Source organism: Eublepharis macularius, chromosome 1, assembly GCF_028583425.1.
Source record: "Eublepharis macularius isolate TG4126 chromosome 1, MPM_Emac_v1.0, whole genome shotgun sequence".
NCBI lineage: Eukaryota > Metazoa > Chordata > Lepidosauria > Squamata > Eublepharidae > Eublepharis > Eublepharis macularius.
In genome coordinates, this window is record NC_072790.1 from 226,833,931 (window position 1) to 226,853,812 (window position 19,882).

The following is a 19,882-nucleotide window of genomic DNA, read 5'->3' on the forward strand; positions in this document are numbered from 1 at the left end:
ACTGAAATCAGCGGGTTTAAACCGGAGGAACTTTGCCTAGGATTGTTTGCGCCATACGAGTCTTTGCACCGACGGATCTGGTTTTATACGCTGCCGCTGCGCTGCGCCTTCTTTTCTTCTCATTTTTTTTAAGGGTAACAGAACCAGGGCTCGGCAGGCTTTCATTAATCCAGATTAAATCCCCCTCGTGCCCTCCTAATCGCGCCCTGGACGGCATTCAAACGCCACTGCCGCCGCCGCATCAAAGGCCGGCTCCGCCCCCGCGCCTGCAGGCCTTGGCAGCCTTGCCGTTCCCTCCACCCACCCGCTCCGCGCGCAGATCTTCTCGCCGGCGCACGCAGAGCCGTCCCTCTCCTCCCCGGGGGGGCTCCCGCCTTTCCGCGCTCGCCCCCACTCGCTCCGTCGGCGCAGGCGCCCTCTCCAAGAATGCACCTGCTCCCCCACCGCTTAACCCGGGCATTTGCAGCGGCCGGCGCTCTTGCGTCGCTCCTCGGCTTCGCGCGTCCCGTTATCCCGAGGAGGGAGGCAGGGGGAAGCCCGGCAGGATGTCCTGCTGAGGGGAGCCGGACGGAGATGCCGCCGCCGCCGCCGCCGCCGCGCCCTGGCTGGAGGTGAGCGCCAGCCGCGGGGAGCCCCGGTCCGTGCGCCCCGGCGATGTTCCCGGCCCGCGAGGCGGCGCAGCCGGGGGGAGCCCCGCCGAGCCCGGAGAGCCCTCCGGCGGCGGCCGCGGTGCCCGTGGCCGAGCTGAGCGACGCCGAGCTGGGCGGCTGCAGCAAGGAGGAGCTGGTGCGCCGCCTGCGCCACGAGGAGGCCGAGAAGCTGGCGGCGCTGGTGCAGCGCGGGCGGCTCATCCAGGGCGTCAACCGGCAGCTGCAGGAGCACCTCCGCGAGATCCGCGAGCTGAAGGCCGTCAACGGGCGGCTGCAGGCCGAGAACCGCGAGCTGCGCGACCTGTGCTGCTTCCTCGACGAGGACCGCCTGAAGGCCAAGCGGCTGGCGCGCCACTGGCAGCTCTTCGGGCACCACGCGGCGCAGGTGCTGCGCGACGAGGTGGCCGCCTGCCTGCGCAAGCTGGCCGGCCTGGAGGGCCTGCAGGAGCGCCTGGCCAAGGACAACCTGGAGCTGAAGGAGCTCTGCCTGGCCCTCGAGGAGGAGTGTGCCTCCGCCCGGCCCGACGCCACCCCCAGCCCCGGCGGCGGCTCCTCCGAGCTCAGCCTGCCCTGCGGGCCCCGCGACCTGGGCGACGGCAGCTCCAGCACCGGCAGCGTCGGCAGCCCGGACCAGCTGCACCCGGCCTGCTCGCCCGATGACTAGGAGAGCCCCACCCCTGGGAGAACCGACAGGGCCGGCTTGCACACGGCAGACCCTCTGCCCTCCTCCCTTCCCTTGCAAGAAAGCCGGCCAGCTTCCCTGCCCTTTCCCTCCCACCCCATCCATAGAGCCAAAAGGGGAGGATTTGGTGGTGGTGGTAGCATTCTCCCCATGATTTGGGAAATGGGCACACAGAGTTTGCTATATCTGTGCTCCGGTGAATGCAGCAAGCCTCTGAGGTTACACTGAACTCTTTCCACCAAGCCATAATGCAAGGCTGGAAAACAAAGGGAGAAGGTTACAGACACATGTCCGTGGCTGCCCTGCTGACATTCCTATAGATCAACCTGGGAGATGTTTCCAGTGATGGTCTGCTGCTCCCAAGACAAGAACGGATAAGCAGCTCTAGACCAGGGTGCGTTTCTTCACAGCCGTTCCAATGGAAATGGGACCCTGCCCCGTAACTTCTGTCGTTTAAGGCAGCAAGCTTCGTGATTTCACAGAAGTCTTCTCTATGAATGCAGTTTCAGTAGGGAACCTTTCAAACCATGGACTTCTCCTTGCTGACCTCAGTGATGGGGGACCCAGGATGGAATGCAGCGCTCCCCCTCCTCCCCCAAGAAAGGACTGAATATCCCATACACAAATTACAGAGGGGTTAGCAGTGTTAGTTTGTTAAGGGTCCATACTTTTGAAATCATGTGTTTCGGCACCTTAAAGACTAAACAGAAAGCTTCTACCATAATCTGCAAGCCTTTAAGGTACCACAAGATTCTTTTTTTTATGCACTAGCTTGTAGGAGGGAGAAGAAGTGGGAAAAGGGGCAGCAAGGATTCCCAGCTGTTTGGAAGTAATTATATACCTATTGGAGTACTGGATGAAGGGAAAGGGGGAATTCTGAATGCTAAATGATTGATGCCATGGGCGGGGGGGGGGAGCGGGTTTGAATTTGGCTGGTGATTTTTCAGCTTGGGGAGGGAACAAGAGACTTGATTGCATAGAGAGCTGCATAGAGAGACTTTTATTAGGTTGCATTCTTTTATCCTGCCCCAACTCTGGTTTTAATACTGCAGTAGAAATCCCCCATCCCAAAAAAACCCCCCATTATGGGGCCTCCCACAGGAACTAAAGCTTGCATGGGATGGGAGATCAGCATGAGTTGCTGTAAAGGGCAAGAGATGCTGTCCTCTTGAACATCCTTTAAGAATCTCGTGTGAAAGGAGATTCCCTGATGTATCAATTGCTCCTCTCATAATTCGTGAAGGAGCTTGTATAGGGAACAAGAATTCCAGAGGAATGATTCCCGCTTGAATCTATTTAAACATCTTTTAAAGCCATCTATGTCCCTGGCCATCGCTGTAACCCCTGGCAGTGAATTCCACAATTTGTTTACTCATTGAGTAAAGAAAAATATTTTCTGTTTGTCTGCCCTGAATATATTGCCCATCTTTGGGTGCCCCCGTGTTCTCTTATTTTGGGAGAAGGAGAAAAAGTCGTCTCTGTCCACTCTCTCCACCCCATGCATAATTATGTAAACCTAGTTGCTCTCTTCCACACTTCCCCCCCCCCCAGCTCTGCAATGTCTTTTCTGCAGTATGAAGACCAGACATCTCTCTCCCTGCCGCTCACATTTGCAATAGCTGGCAAGATTCTGCTTGGACTGAGATTTTCAAAAATGGTAGTCTCCAGAACTTCCCCTCTAACGTGAGCTGCGAGGCTTACGGCCAGAACTGAATTTGTGTACCTATGATGGATGGGATTTATTTCTGAGATAGACTTCTGGGGCAGTCACACACAGACGATGCAAAACTGTTGGAAGGAGGCCTCTTATCAGACAAACTGCTGTAGGTGAAAGTTGTGTGTTTTTGGCCTGCACTGAACTCTACTTGTGGTCAATGAAACATGCCTGGAGGCCAAGTGAATCACTTACTGTATTGTTTTCTAAAGACAGCCTTGGATAGCAGGAAATTGAGGCCTGGGAAACAGCTTCCTGTTCCCCCTCAAGGACTCGCAAGATCTCTCTTCCAGGAGACAGTCAAACCTGGGGTGGGGGCAATATCCTGTTATCTTGCAGGGCGGGGGATGCAGCCTGCGGCTCTGTTGATGTGTGCTACCCCCAAACTGGAGGGGAAGCGAAAGATTCCTCAAGCAGTGGGTGTAAGAAATCTCTTGGGGAGTCTAATAAATGTTTTAAATTGTAACCATTCGTGGAGGTGGAAGCACTGAAAGTGTCTTGCTTCTGGCGTGGGTGGGTGTCTTAAACTCTCCAATTACCAGCCAGCTCCGATTTACCCTCTGATATTTCTCATCTGGAAATGAGCACAAAGTGGTTTCTTCGTTTCCAAACTGGGAGGTGCAGGGATTAGAAATGGGTGCGGGTGTCGGGCTGGCCGAGGTTGTTCAGTGGGGATTGTGCATTCTGCATATGCTCAGGGGCAGTTTTGTTCCAAGGTCTGAAAGGGGGTTTTCTTTGGCTTAGCGTCCTGGTTTTACAGCTTGGCTCTCCGTTACAGCTGTAAGACCAGGATGCCTACATTTCCCATCAAAACTTGAGGGAAGCTGACAAGTGTCCAACCTGTGTTTGCACTTGCAGCTTGGCTCTTAGACAATGGTAGTGGGGAGAACTTCCTAGGATTTGTCCATCTGGAGGGGAGGGAGATGTATATTTTGTTGACATAATCAGTCTTAGAATCTATATTCTTGCAAACATTTGGAGGAGGGAAGAGGAAAGAAATGGATGCCGAGACCCTTTTTTACTTCAATGCTAAACTTAATATTGACACATTGAGGTTAGTAGGAGGCAATTGACCAAGGTGGATTGGGGCAAGAGGATGAGAGAGAAAATTAGGCTTTTCTTCCTACCTTGCTCTTCCAGTTTCATTTTTTTAGTATAACTTTTCCTGATTATCTGAGATTAATCCTCCCATTAAAATCAGGCATTTTTTTTTAAAAAAAACATTGCTATATATTTAATAAAATTTACCCAAAATCAGAGGACAGAGTTCTTCCTCTGCAACCTGGCCATACATCTTTGCTAAAAGCCACCCTTCCTCCAATTCTTGTTTTGCTTGTATGCAGATTTGACGGATTAAAAACCATATGATGAATCGATTTAACAAGCTGATCTTATGTGGGATTACTTAGATGTTAAGTTCCATGGGTCTTATGCCAAGGTAAAGAGGTTTAAGGCTGCATTTTAAAATTTCTGTAATCATGTGTCACTAACTGTGAGCACAGAATTACTGGGCTGTGGCGTGGGGATAACTATTCCACGGAAGGAAGAAATCTTGCAAACTAAGCACAGGCCCTCGGATTTACCCACAAAGAACCATATGCAAAACTAGTAATAATAATAACATAATATTCGATTTATATACCGCCCTTCAGGACAACTTAATGCCCACTCAGTGTGGTTTACAAAGTGTATTGTTGTTATTATCCCCACAATAACAAACATCCTGTGAGGTGGGTGGGGCTGAGAGAGCTCCTAGAAGCTGTGGCTAGCCCAAGGTCACCCAGCTGGCTTCAAGCGGAAGAGTGGGGAATCGAACCCAGTTCTCCAGATTAGAGTCCCGCGCTCTTAACCACTACACCAAATTGGCTCTCACAGCAAATTCTGCTGGACCATAGCGTCTTGACTCTGGAACTGTTTTGATGATACTCTACCTGTGGCGTATGGGAAACCGTCTCCTAAAGAGCAGATATTATTGATCACTTTGTGATCATGCAGCACCTTAGATCAACTAGATTTCCAGGGTGAGAGCTTTGACTCTTGAAAGCTCATATCCCAGAAATCTAATTGGTCTTTAAGGTGCTACACAGGACCCAAATCCTGCTCTTCTGCTATAGACCAACACCACTACCCACCTGAAACTATCTTAATGATCATGTGGCCATGGCTGATTTGCTGGGACAAAGGTGCAGCCTCCTGCTTGGCTAGAGGGATCCCTTTTGCTCCTTGCAGGGCGCCCGGCTGAGAACCGAAATGCAAAACTGCAGCGGAATCGAGAGCAGGGAGGCCTCTTGGGCTTCTTCCGGTCCAGCCAAATAGCAGACAAAAGGTCTCCAGGAAGCAGGTGTCCGGATCCTGGCTCCCTGATAACAGACAGCCAAAATCAACAAACCCTGACCCTATACTCTCCACTCTGGTTTACTGGGAGCTGGTTCTCTCCAGGCTGAAGAGGAGGAGGAGGGGTTAATCTCCAGGGCTCGGCTCTGCTTCGGCCATGACTATAACCCATACTCATGGCCAGGGCTTTTTTTCTGGGAAAAGAGGTGGTGGAACTCAAGACCGTGCAATGGCATCACTTTGGGTCAGCTGGAACAAGGGGGGAGTCTTTTAAATTTTAAATTGCCCTCGGCGAAAATGGTCACACGGCCGGTGGCCCCGCCCCCTGATCTCCAGACAGGGGAGTTTAGATTGCCCTCCGTGCTGCTTGGTGGCGCAGAGGGCAATCTAAACTCCCCTCTGTCTGGAGATCAGGGGGTGGGGCCACCGGCCGTGTGACCATTTTTAAGAGGCGCTAGAACTCCGTTCCACCGTGTTCCCACTGAAAAAAAGCCCTGCTCATGGTACAGCCAAAAGCATTTCTTTGCTTTACAATCATAGTGGGAAAGAATATTGAAGTGGATGGTATGAAACTTGGGGTGGGTGAGGTGTCTTTATACCCAGCTTGATTCATACTGGTTGCAAGGGAGGATCTGTACACGCTCAAGGTACTTTCCCATTTTATAACAAAGTATTGAAAACACTCTGACATCATAGATAACCTGACCCACACCTTAGGTTGGGATTGGCAGGATCCAGGACTGAATCCGCGCTCTGCGGTGGAAGCTGCTGGATGACCTTGGGCCAATCATATTGTCAGCCAACCTGCCTCGCTGGGTTGTTTTGAGGATAAAAGGAGGCGAAGAAAGTGATGTTAAGCCACTTTAGCTCCCCACTGGGGAGAAAGGCGGAGAAAAAAATCAAGCAAAATAAAAATAAAATTTTATAGTTGGGGTGTTAAGGCACAGAGAGAAGCAGTTTGGGCAACAAAGCAATTTTTTTTTATTTAGATCATTTCTGTGTTGCGGTTATGCCCAAATAGGGGTCCCAAAGCAGCGAACATAAAAGCACTTAAAACATAATATAAAATAAATCAATAAAAATATAAACATAAAAACATGTAACTCCAAAACCAGGGAGGAGGGAAATAATAGTTATGGGGGGAGGGGAGTAATGCTAAACAAAAATTTTTACCTACTGGCAGAAGACAACAACAGAAGGATATGACCATCTCCCTAGGGAGGGAGTTCCAAAGTTTTGGTGCCATGGCCAGAAATGCCCTTTCTTGGGTTGCCACCCATCTGCCGGCAGGGGCACCCCAAACAAGGCCTCTGAAGATGGCAGAAGAGGATGGGTAGGTTTATAAGAGCAAAGGGGGTCCTTAAGGTATGCTGGTCCTAAGTCATACAAGGCTTTAAAGGTCAATACCAGCACTGAATTGGGCCCAGAACAAATTGGGAGACAATGTAGATGGAACAAGACTGGAGTGATATGGTCCCCATGACTTATAGTCAGTATTCTGGCCACAGCATTTTGTACCGACTAGCTTCTAGACAGTCTTCAAGGGCAGCCCCACAACAAAGCACATTGCAGTAATCTTGCACCACAATGGCAAGATTTCCTACCCAGGAATGGCTGCTGCTGATTCACCCCAGCTTAAGCTGGTGAAAGACACCCCTAGCCAGTGCAGCCACCGTTTCATCCCAACAGGAGGCTCAGGTCTAGCAGAACCCCCCAGCTAAAACCCTACTCCTTTAGGGTAAGTGCAACCCCATCCAGAACAGGAGAAATCCCATTTCCTGGGTCAAACCTGCTAACCTGAAGCACCTCCATTTGGGGGGATTAAGGTTCAGTTCGTTAGCCCTCACCCATTCCAAAGCTGCCTCCAGGCACCTGTTCCCGGTTTCCCTAGGTTCCCTAAGATCTGCCGGAAGCACAAGATAGAATTGGGGATCATCCACATGTCGGTGGCAACTGGGTCCAGTCTCCAGATGACCTCTCCCAGTGGCCTGATGTAGATTTGAAAAGCATCATGTATAGAGCCTTGCCAGAGGCCAAAGGCAGGGCAACAGTCCCCAAGCATCCCTCTCTGAAACCCACCTGTGAGGTAGGACCGGAACCACAACAGAACAGTGCCTCTCTGACCCATCCCCAAAAGGCAGTGTAGAATTCTCTGCCTCAGGTAGGTGCTCCTCACTTTAGCCTTAAGGAAGGAAACCCTGCCCTCAGCTTTGAAATTCTTTCACACTCTGGTTCCTGAGTTTTTCCCTGCACGCTGACTCAGGGTTTTCCATGTTTTGTTTTTCTTTTTAATCCATGAAGACTAGATACTTAACTTTTGTTGAAGGAAACCCAAGATTTTCAGCTCATAAAGCCATGTACCAAAAAAGTATTCAGGTTCCCTCATTGTTTACTACCACCCCCGGGAAGATCTCTTCCATAAAATACACATGGCTAGTGTTAAATTTTGAGGGTTCGGCCGCCTCCCTCACTACAGCAATTCAACATGGTTTAGCCATTCCCAGAGGAGCCCCTTTTAACCTTTCCCCCTCCCACACACACAATTAACAGCTCTTCCGCTGCTGCTTCAGACCTTCCAGCTTGATCTTCAAGAACAAAGTTTCTGTCTTCGGTGTGCTATTTTTATTAACCCATTTCTCTGTAAGCTTTGTTCGCAAAGACCTGCATCCCATTCAAGATGGCTGCAGGGCTCTCTTAGATCTGCAGAAGATACCCAACACGCAAGTGCTCTTGGGTGGTTAAGTTGTCATATAATTATTTTCACAAGAAATGAGACAAAGGGGGAAATACAAGTTTATAATGATAAAAAAAAGTATTTCTCTGCATTCAACCAGCTCCACACTTGGGAGAAGTTCTTGACAAGTTACACGTCCCACCTCATCCAGGAGGCTGCAGGCACTCTTGACTGTGAAGCTGTGAATATAAGAATCAGTTGCAGAGGGACCAGGCTGGTGGTTGATCTCACGGGATCTGCTTTGTACATGAGATGGGTTATGGAAGTTCCAGAAGGCAAAAGACATGGAGTGAAAAACATATGAAAAGATACTAAAAAGTGAATGAATGAATTATGGTCAGAGTTCTACTCGAGAAGGAACGCCTTTTCCTCTTCCAAGTAAGTGATTGCCGGATCGGTCCTGAGGACTGCCCACTTGACCTAGTACCTGGATGCAGAATCTGGAGCAAGAAGCCTGCCAAGCCGTGTGATCTGCAAGGAAAGCAAGACTCCCTTGATGAGCTGTAAGCAACCAGAGGGATGCTGGAACTCGGCAAAAGCCATCCAGAGCAGAAGAGGAGCGGCCTAGAACCTGAGGACGGAGAGAGGAGTCCTGGTCCCTCAGAGGGCCAGCAAGGTTGGGGAATTGAGCGAGTCGGAGGAATGGTCTCCACTGCTGCTGCGCCGGTGGGCAGTCGAACAGGGTTCTTGAGAAAACCCGGAACCGGAGGGCGTGTCAGGGTCCCCTGGTGTGGGGTAGGTGAAGATCAAGCTGGGGGTGAAGGGGGTGAGAGAAGGCGTAACAATCAGGGTGGGCGTGTGCAGTGCCTCTGGCTCCAGGATACCAGTGGGGGGCAGATGGATGCAAGGGGGCACTGGAGCGGCTCGCCGAGGGACACTGGGGCCTGGCGGAGACTCTGGCTGTAGTGGAAGCAGGGCAGAGGCAGCTGGCTGGCTTCCACCTTCACTGTCGTCCCCGGAAGATTCCTCCGGGATTTTGCAAGCAAGGCGATGGGTCTCCAGGACGAGCTCGAGGCGCTCCTTTTGTTTCTGCAGCTCTGCTATCTCCTTCTGCAGACTGGACTGCTCCGTCTCCAGTTGGTCTGTCTCCTTGGGAGAAATGGATACAAAGTGGGACATTTGGATCAGGGGCTGGAGAGCCCAGCAGCTCAGCTACCTGCCAGCGCTTAGCTTAGAAGCCTGGGTCCGGGGGTGGGGCACTAAGATTCAATGCCTGAAAGATGTAAATTAAAAGAAATCAGCCCATCCAGGGTCATTGCCAGCAGATCTCTTGCCCCTTTCACTAACTGGCAATTAACTTAATGGTGTAGTGACAGTCAATAGTTAATTTTTTAAGAAAACCACGGAGGCCATGGGAAGGTGAGTTAAGGACAATGTGGGGCAATTGCCATGTGGGGTCTGTTGCTGTGAATGCCTCTGTGTTTGCAGCAGAAGGAACACGGAAAATAATGGCTATGGGGCTCTCTCTCTCAAAACGTTTTCTTCCACAAAGCCTTTGGCTCTGCTCCTTCCCTACCCAGTCTCCTCTCTCAAAACTATGCACACTGTAAGCTTGGTGGGGCAGGGACCAGTCTTTTCTTCTTACATTTCTCCAGCATGCCCTGGACACTGGCCAACAGGGGCCTGCGCTGCCTGCCTAGTTCCAGAGGCTCACTTACTGCTTGCAAGGAGTCCGTCAGCTCTTTGCGGCGGTTCCGGCATTTTGCAGCAGCCAATTTGTTTCTCTCCCGCCGCAATCGGCGGCGCTCCTCTTCTTCCGGCGTCAACTATAGAAAGATGATCACATCAGTTAACCCAAAAAGGTCACAAAATTATTCTCCACCCCTTTTCTTTGCCCCCCTCTCTTGTCATTGTGAGCTTCAAAGCCATTCCCCAGTGGGACTCGTGGGACTGCTTCTGGCCTAAAGGAGGAGCCAGATATGGGCATCGGGACGTAGAGGTTGCAAGGAAAGGTCTCCTGGAAACCAGAGTGTGACCTCTCACAAGGCCAGAGCTCAGCACTCAGAAGCATGAGCACATCCCTGAATAACCCCGACTGGTCCCCCAATATCATTTGCAGAATAAAGGGCAGAGTTTATAAGCCAGAACTCTAGATCTGAGGGTATGGAATGCATAGGCATAGCACTTCTTGCAATGTATAACTAACCTGTGGAAGTCACTGCCCCATAGCAGTATAGGCCACAATTTTAGATTTTTTAAAAAACTGAAGCTAAGTGGAGCCTCCAGCTCCAGAGGCAATATACCCCCGAATCTCACTTGCTAGAGAATAAACAGGGGAGGGCTGTTTCCTTCATTTCCTGCCTCGTGTACATTTTGGAGGCAACCCACTGGCCCCTGTTAAAAAAGGTGCTGAACCAGTCATAACACAATTTTTATTTTAAAAGTTTAGCACTGATTGCAAAACCAAAGCTAGTGGTTCTACATTAGTCTGTTCAGTCTGTTGAAGAATCCACCTGCCTGGTATGGGAGGAATAATCAATATTGTTAGTGGACACCAGAGGGCGCCAGTGTCACACACAAAACAGCCTTGGTCCCACAACAGAAGATTGGTTTGGGGAGAAGAACAAAACCACAAATCCTGGACTCCAATTCTGGTTGCTACCGGTTCTCCTGGTATCATACCTTTCACAGCATGACAAGCTCTAGTTCAAGAGGCATTTTTCAACTACCCCATCTCTATAGCATGAGGTGCGGCAGCTGAATCTATGCCTGTCTGTTAGCAAGAAAATTGGCAACCACTATATACAAGGTGGTACCAGTCAGTAGCTTTGGCCCACCAGATCACTTTACAAGTCACACTTGGTTGCCATGGAAAGCAAAGGCACTCTGCACATGCTTAAAGTCTCTCCTCATTGCTCTGCACATTTCAGGAATTTTGGAGACCTGGTTCAGAAGGCCATGTTTATGTATGTATTTACATTATTGCTAGTCCACCATTCTCCTTGGGACTCAAGTTGGATTACACAGGAAAAGTCAACAGGATGGGACATCTAGTAAACAATGCAATAAGGATTTGTACAGTAGAAATCTGGAACCAACCAGAGATGTGAAAGCAAAGGCAAAGCATAAGCTTTAACAAGACACATTTAAAAAATGCAAAACTTTTGATCTGCTCTGTTAGGAATGGCAGATGAAAAGTAGCAAGCTTTGTTTTTAAAAAACATTTTAACCACAAATACACACCAAGAGTAATTCAAACGTTCAATAGTTTTCCCTGGTATGAAATTATTACCCTTCCTTTCCCCAAATACTCACATGGTCTGAATGACGCCTTCGGGGTGTAAAGAGTGGTCCTGTGGTGCGGATCACACCAGGCCGAATTCCAGCCAAAGCGGCCAAGTCCCGTGAACAGCGGTATGGCCTCGGGTAGGGCGGAATCCCTGGAGAGGCACCCATCAGTGTGGGCTGAACCAACCACTGGAGATCGTGGCTGGTGGTGACGGTGTTGAGATTTGGGACCAAGCCGCTGCCACTGGGCCCTGCCCCTGGATCAGATGAGTACTTCTGCATGAAGGAAGGCAGAGGGATCAGCAATATGATTCTTGTGTCTAAGCAGAGGGGGGGGCGGGTTAGATGTTTACCACTGGAAGCCAAGGCCCCTTAACCTGCACCATGCGCTACCTGGCTGCAGTGCCTCCGTCTTGAAGAAAAAGGCACTCTGCGTGTTTTCTGTGTACACTTCTTCAAGGACTAAACCAGAGTAGCAGTGGGAGGAGCTGCCCCCCCCCATCCCAAATATTATGAGCTCCGCCCTGGATTTTTAGGTCTTTATGTTTCTTCTTAAGTGCTTAAACTAGGGCTGCCTACCTCCAGGTGGAACCTGGAGCTCTTTTGGAATTACAACTGATCTCCAGACTTCAGCTCACTGGAGAAAACGACTGCTTTGGAGGGTGGTCTCTAGGGCATTACAACCCACCGACATCCTGCCCCTCCCCCAACCCTGCCCTCTCCAGGCTCCACCCGCAAAACGCCAGAAATTTCCCAATCTGGCGTTGGCAACCCTCTGAAGATAAAACGGAAAAGGGGAATCATGTTGTAAGTTACTTTGTGTCCCCCACCGGGGAGAAAAGTGGGATATAAACAAAGTAAATAAATACATAACTTTGCTGAGGAAGAGAAAAGGAAAAACACCGGGGCAGGACTCAACTGAATTGCTCAAGGCAACCTGCAGAGGCTTTGGCAGGTTCCAAGCCAGGAGTGCCAGGGGACTGGGCGGCTGAAGAAGCACGGAGTGTTTTCTCGTTGCCTCACACTTGTTTAATCAAATCGATCTTTTAAATGGTTTTGCTGCATCACACCCACTCTCAGTTTTCCACAGAACTGCCCCCCCCCCCAGTAAGACTTGACTTTCTGAGGCTTGTGGCAAGTCGAATTTTAAGCACAACCGGTGGCTCCAGCCCACCATGAGCTCTATCGTTGCGTGAATCTACAGCCCGCTTTCTCGGTTATCAGAATCAGGGAATGCGGAAATAATTGGGTGGCAGGGCCCAGCATTCACTGATAGACTTTTGGCTGGGCTGTACCACTTCAGTCGGATAGGGCAAACCCACACAGTCCTATTCCTTGCATATAAACAGCTAGCATGGTAGAGAAAGGCTAAGGCTAGAACCCTCCAACAGCGTGCTAGTTTTCTACATGCGGGGAACATTTTCTTGTATGAAGGAATAGTCCAGTGAGCCCCACCCATCCTGGTCCAGTCTCAGCTGTGCCATTCCTGAGCAAGATGATGGAGTGAGTGGTAGCTGGGCCACTGTAGGGATTCCTTAATGAAGCGGATTGTCTGGATCCAGTCCAATCTGATTTCAGGCCTGGTCACTGGACCAAAATGGTTTTGGTTGGCCTGGTGGATGACCTGCACAGGGAGTTCTGCCCTCTTAACTGACCTGGACATCTCAGCAGCTTTCGATACCATTGATCATGGCATCCTTCAGGGGCGGGACTGGGAGGCACTGTTCTCCAGTGGTTTGAGTCTAGGGATCCCAGGTCCCCTAGTGGGAGCAGGGAATCCCACACTCCCAACTTCCACCCCTTGCCACCACTCACCTGGCCGGTGGGGAGGGGGAAAAGCAGGGGAATAGGCCTGCCGGGTACAGTCCCAGGGTGGCACAATGATGTCACTTCCGAGACTGAAGTCACTGCGTTCCTGGGCCCTGGGTGATGACGTCACTTCCTGGAAGTGACATCATTGCACCCAGGGCTTTTTTCCTGGGAAATGAGGTGGTGGAACTCAGTGGGTTGCCCTCGGAGAAAATGGTTACATAGCTGGTGGCCCCGCCCCCTGATCTCCAGACAGAGGGGAGTTTAGATTGCCGTCCACGTGTGGCGCAGAGGGCAATCTAAACTCCCTTCTGTCTGGAGATCAGGGGGCGGGGCCACCAGCTATGTGACCGTTTTCAAGAGGTTCTGGAACTCCGTTCCACCGCTTTCCCGCTGAAAAAAAGCCCTGATTGCACCACTCCAGGAGCATGCATGCACACAAAGACATCAAGGTGAGTGCTGGGTTCCTCCCCCGACCCCCCAGCCAGGAGGATAATGGGACCTGGCAACCCTATTTGAGTCCTACCTCAAAGGTAAATTTCAGAGGGTAGGCCTGGGGGACTGCTGTTCCACACCTTGGCCTCTGACCTACGGGGTCCCGCTAGGTTCCTTCTTGTTGCCCATGATTTTCAACATCTACCGGGAGAGGTCATCCAGAGATTTGGACTGAGTTTCCAGCAATATACAGGTTCCTGGGGGGTAATTTTGAGATGCTTAAAAATAAATGCAGGTGCTCCTGGTGTGTGTGCGGGGGGCAGGTTTGACCCAGGAAATGGGTCTCCTGCTCTGGATGGAGTTGCACTTCCCCTAAAGGAATAGGGTCGTAGCTTGGGAGTGCTGCTAGATCCGAGCCTCCTGTTGGATAAACAGGTGGTAGCTGTGGGCAGGGGTGCCATTCAACAGCTTTGGTTGCCAAGCCAGCTACAGCCCTTTCTGGGTGGGAAAGATCTTGCCATTGTGGTGCGTGCCTGGGAACATCTAGATTGTATTCCTGCAATACGTTCTATATGGGGCTGTCCTTGAAGACTGGTAATCTTTGGAGGCCCTTTTTTGGGTGCCTGTGCTGGCTGAGGCTCAGTGGGTAGCAGCCCAAGAAAACGCCTTCTAGGTTAGGGCAACAAGACTCCGGGACTCCCTCCCCAGGGAGATTTGTCTGTCTCCAGGTAGATCATTTCAATTAGCAGACTACAGGAATCAGCAAATTCATTTAGTCCCTCTTTGCTGATTCCCCCCTTAACGTGAGAATAGATGTATCAAGGGAGTGGGGCTTGAAGCTTGTCCCAAATTCTCCAGCCTGGAAGTGACCCATGGACTGAACCGGCAGCTCCAGTTCAGCAAAGTTTCCTCTGATGGACAGTGGCTTTCCAGGCAAAATAAAAAAGAATCTTCCCCCAACACCTGCTAGTTTTAGCTGGGGGTGCCAAGAACTGAACCTGCAGCCTTCTGCACGCTATACCCTGGGAAGTTCTTCTGAGCAAGTGGCATGAGAGCTATGCAGCGGTCTGGGAAATCTTTCATGCCAGTCCCTTTCATTTAAGAACGTCCCAAGAACCCTGCTGGATCAACCAGAGGTCCTTCTAGTCCAGCTTCCTGTTTCTGAGAGTAGCCAGTCAGATGCCCCTGGGAAGCCCCCAAGCAGGGCGATAAGGCACTCGCCATCTCCCATTGCTGCCCACCCCAACAATGGTATTCAGCAGTATGCTGCTTCTATACATGAAGGCTCCACTTCGCCATCATGACTGTGAGCCATTTCAATGAAGCTTGTACATGAGAGCTTTGTTGGATTGGGCCCTGTAGAGGAAAAGGGGGCGTACGTTTAAATTTTAACTGGCAAGCACCAAAATATCTTAGATCAAGCCAAGGTCAGTAGGGGAAAAACACTCTTCACATGCTCAGAAACATGGTCCCTTTCACGGCAGTGATTTGGCAATGAACTCAGGCTGTTGGATAATTTGTTTATTAAAATATTTATACTCCACCTTTCCTCTTGGCGGCTTTCCTGAATCCCTGATTGAAGCTAACATTCACACAACAGATACAAGAAGCTCTTTCCCTGTGTTACGCACTCCGTGCCCTCTTTGCTCCCCTTGACCTAATTCTCCTGTAGCCTCTGCCTTGCCCCCAAGCATCCTGGCACACCTTTGAAGAGTCACACCCTGGCCAGCTGTGTGGGCGCTTGCGTCACTTTACATCTACCCACTGGGCGAGGCATTCAAACAAGCACAGAGCTGACCTGCTGCTTGGGAGAGATTAACAAGATGCCCCTGGCCAGGTAGGGGCAGGGCAGTTCCGATGTCCACCACATGCCAGCCCCTTACACAATCCTGTATGGCCTGATGTGGGCTGGCAGCTCGAACTCCTGGGTCCTTTGCCAGGGCAGGCGAGGCAATCCAGAGATGATAGCAGGTCAACAAATCTTACTACTCCCCGGCAAGTGGAATCTAAGGATTAACCATTGGGTGGGGGGTAGTCAGAATTGCAACACACCAAAAAGGCTACCCAGGTTCTCTTTCAGACTACAACAAATACCCCAAGAAAGTTTTTTTTAAAAGCAACACATGACTTTAGATTTAATAGATGAAGGAGACTGACATCAAGTTATGAATGGGATGGGGAGAATAAATGGAGAGAGTCCTCACTGATACTAAATTGAAGATTTTTTTTTAAAAAAAAATTCACACAATTTATACTCCACAAACAGGATTCCTGGCCCCAAGAGGTACTGATTGGACAGATTAATGGATAAAAATAGGTTTATTGAGGTCTATAAACTACAAGGTTACATGGAACCCTCCTTTTTTCAAAGGGAATCACAGAAGCCTTTGATCCTTGCTTGTGAATTTCCGGTATTTCCGCTTTTAGCATTGGCCAATCAGACTAGGTGGGCCTCAGTCAGCATAGGTAGTTCTGATGTTTTTAATGTTCTGAGACTCACAGGGGAAGCAAAAGTGTGTTGCGTGTATATATTTGGTGGTTGAGAAGATGACCCTGGTTTAAATCCAATCTCATCCATGAAGTTAGTAGATCACCTCTACCAGGGTCAGCTCCCCCCCCCACCGCTCCAATATGGAACAATACAGAGGCCTCCCTTACAGGGCTGTTGTAAGGATGGCCAAGATGGTACACAGGAAATGCTTTGAATATTTGAGACGTACTTTTAAAATGCCAAGTCTTTATCATCATTAAGTATTCAAAACACTTCCTATGCATCTCATTCATCCTAACAACAGCCCTGTAGGGTATGACTGGTTCCCAGGGCTGTTTCACAAATGGGCAGGAAGGCAGATGATGAGAAATCCTCGCTGGCTTTGAAACTGGATCCAAGGGAGAGAGGAGGGGCGCCCCACCCTCCCTGTCTGCGGAGAGTGTGACTCTCCGGACTGACGACTGTTCTGATGAGTCACCTTATTATGACACAGCACAAAATGACACAGCACAAAAGTCATAGCCCCTCCCATCCTGCCCCAACAGATGACTCAGGTGTCAATGGGGAAGGGAAGTCACTTACCAGGGAAATCTCTCCCCTTAGTTCAGAGACCTGTCAGGTTAGGGGATCTCAGTTGCTCTAGAGAGTAGTAAAACACTGTGCGAACACAGAGTTCCAGTCACACAGATAAAACTGTTGTGGGGGGCAGGGGCGGGGATCAGAGGGAGAGCAGAGTATAAGAGCCAGTTTTATTTCTATTTCAGGGAGAGGAGCAACCGCCCACCCCCATCCAAGTAGAAAGCAGAGGCCAAATGGACCCTCTGCTTCCACTAACACATGGCCTTTTGTAGCAACCCAGTTTATTTCTGGATGCGCAGCTAACTTACGGAACTCACTGCTACATGGCAAGATAAACACTGGCTTAGATAGCTTTAAAAAGAGAACAGGCAACCTCTATCAACATCAATATTATCCATGGCAGCTAATGGAACCTCCATGGTCAGAGACACTGCGTCTCTGATACCAGAAACTGGGTGGGGAGGGATAAACAATACAGAAGGAGCAGCTGCCTGACCACCGATGGAAAGAAGATGCTGGGCTAAAGGGACCCTTGTTTACTCCAGCAGGACTCCTCTTCTTTCAGGAAGAAGAAAAGCCATCTGTCTATACCTCCCTACCTTAAATATGCGATAGGGCTTTTAAGAGGAGGCACATCCTCAGCACAGAAAAACAGGCAACCAGCAGTGTGTATAATGAATGGTCAGAGCAGTAGTTCTTAACCTTTAATCCACTACCACCTACTACCAAGTAGAAACATAGAGTTGGAAGGTACCTCAAGGGTCATCTAGTCCAACCCCCTGCACACAACTACCTCCTCCCTCACACCCCCAGTGACCCCTACACAAGTACACAACAATTATCAACTGCTCCCCAAGCCATACTTTTAAAAGATTAGAACATAAAAAGCAGCACTCCAGAGAGGGCAAGTTTATCTGAAAAATGAAATCTGGCCCTCAAGTCAGAGTTGACTTATGGCGACCCCTGGTGGGGTTTTCTATAGGCATATTTAATGTTAGACATATATATAATGTTATATATGTAAGATCTCAGGCATCCAGTCAACCTGACAGCTACCAGCCAACTCCTTAAAGGCTACATTCGGTTCCTATTTGCTGTGTGCCACTTTTTAAGGCCCTGCAGGAAAAATCAAGGATTTTATCATCTGGGTGGGGTGAGCAGCACTGAACCACTGCTGGTTGCCAGAAGCTATGGAAAGTGAGGAAGTAGGGGGCTAACATCCCCAAATTCTCCCTATTTGCCCCCAATGGGCCCAAACATCAGTTCCGGAGGAGGAAAGGGGGAGGGCAGGCTGCTCTGGCTGATGTATTGTTTCCCCCACTGCCTGGGTCAGTCATCGCATTCATTCTTTATATTGACCAAGAGCACTTCAAACACCATCTTGCATTCAGAAACTCTGGCTTTCACCACCTGATTTAACAACCAGATACCACGTCCCTGGAGGAGTAAAGGGCAGCTCTGGGGATGACCTGAAGTCCTCCCACTTCCTTCAAAAATCAGAGGTAGAACTCAAGAACCTTCCTGCCCAGATCCTCTTGCTACTAGCTCACTTCTCACGGTACCCAAGCATCTTGATTTTTTCCCACACATTTGAAAACGACCCCCAAATAGCTGAACATATTTCAGTCTCTCTTCTGCCCCTGTGCTAAATGATGTATAAAGGAACACAGTCATGTGGGTTTATAATTAGGACTGAGCTTACGTGAGTTCCCTGTCCCCCTCCCTCACTGCTCCATTTCCAAAGAACCCAGGCATCCGAGCTTCCAAAGAACACAGTTCCTTCTAATCACTAGACTCCACTCTCTTCCCAGTTCTTACACTCCTGAAGATCCAATAGTATCTCCTACTGCTCACTGCAGTACATCACAAGAAACATTTTTTACTTGCAAGATGCTCCATAGGCCCTACACCAAAGACTATATGTTGGTTTTATTCACTGTGTTTACCTTGACTTCATTTAGTCTGGAACCTATTTCCAGAATTAGCAAGGAATTACTGTGCCTCTGAGCATGCACAGAATGTTATTTTTAAAATGTTACTGTAATCAAAAGTATTGTATAACTGAGAGATAATTATAAAATATAAGGACAGGCATATAAAATATAGAACAGGAACACAGATAGATAGATCAGAGAATCATACAGTTTTACGAAAATCCAAATAATATTATCCCATTAAAATCTCTAAAAATTCAATTGCAAACAGATTACACATTTCCTATGCTGCTGATTCATCTCTCTCTCCCCCCCACCCATCCCGATTAGACAAGGAAGAAATAACAAGGACTTGGAAGAAATAAGGTTTTCAGTAAACCTCAGCACCTGTTTAAAAGTTAACCATTTCCTCCGAGATGGGAACACCATCTGGGACACTTAACTGCGGCGATATAAATTTATTCCATTACCATCCTTTCCTCTCAAAAGGAGCAGTGCCTGATGGGCGTGAGAAGCCGTGTATTCACAGCACCTCGGCCACGTTAAAAAAAACCTGCTTGGGTATTAAGGCTAGAGGAGCGATCAGATGAAAATGCGTTTGAGCATGTACAGACGGCGCCTGAGGAAGGAGCAGCCAAGCCAGACGGGCTGAGCTCCTAGGCAGCCTTTGATCTTCAGCACCTCTTATTCGAGGAAAGAGACCAACAGCGAGCGAGCGAGCGGCGACCCCTGCCCCTTTACCTGTTGCGACCCTGGGCGTAAGGCGGCCGCGGGGCTCTCTAAGCGTGCCCGATGAGCTCCGGGAGCGGGTGGCCTTCCCCCTCCGAACTCCTTGAACATCTCTGCCGGGCTCAGCCCAGTCTCCTGCCGTCTGAAGGAGCGCCTTCAGCGTGCCTAGATTTTTATGAATGGGAACTCCCAACACGTTGCTCACACTTTTGCTGGAGGGAAGGGGGGGAGCCACTTCCCTGCTGCCATTCAGAGAGCTTCTTGGAATGGGAAATCCCGCCCCCGAGACTCCATTCCAGCAGCTGCCCTGTAAAATAGGGAAAGAACCGCCACACGCGGACGCGCAGAGCCGTTAAGCACTACGCGGAGCGCTGCGAAGCCGTCGACTTTCCTCGATAAAGCGGCACTTGGTTCATTCCCGGCATGAGTCACGGGACTATGACGTAGATGCCCTTAAATGGCGTGATTAAGTTCGGCGCACTGAGAAAAGGATTCCCCTTTGCGCAGGGTTTCGCACGCTCGATAGAAACCCGGATTCCGCCTTTAAAGAGGCTGGAAATACG

General features: G+C 49.8%; 2 protein-coding genes across 2 annotated transcripts; one reads left to right on the top strand and one right to left on the bottom strand.

The window, feature by feature from the left end:
• The first annotated feature begins 348 nt into the window (after window positions 1-348).
• CCDC85B (coiled-coil domain containing 85B) lies at window positions 349-4,339 on the top strand. Its single transcript, XM_054989655.1, has one exon. The coding sequence runs from the start codon at window positions 655-657 to the stop codon at window positions 1,312-1,314; it is 660 nt and encodes a 219-aa protein (XP_054845630.1). The 5' UTR covers window positions 349-654; the 3' UTR covers window positions 1,315-4,339.
• A 4,339-nt stretch (window positions 4,340-8,678) lies between these two features.
• On the bottom strand, window positions 8,679-19,430 carry FOSL1 (FOS like 1, AP-1 transcription factor subunit). Its single transcript, XM_054989815.1, has 4 exons — window positions 19,332-19,430; window positions 11,370-11,618; window positions 9,773-9,880; window positions 8,679-9,203 (listed from the first exon to the last, which is right to left on the bottom strand). Exons 1-4 carry the CDS (start codon window positions 19,428-19,430, stop codon window positions 8,715-8,717), a joined length of 945 nt encoding a protein of 314 aa, XP_054845790.1. The 3' UTR covers window positions 8,679-8,714.
• Window positions 19,431-19,882: the final 452 nt, after the last annotated feature.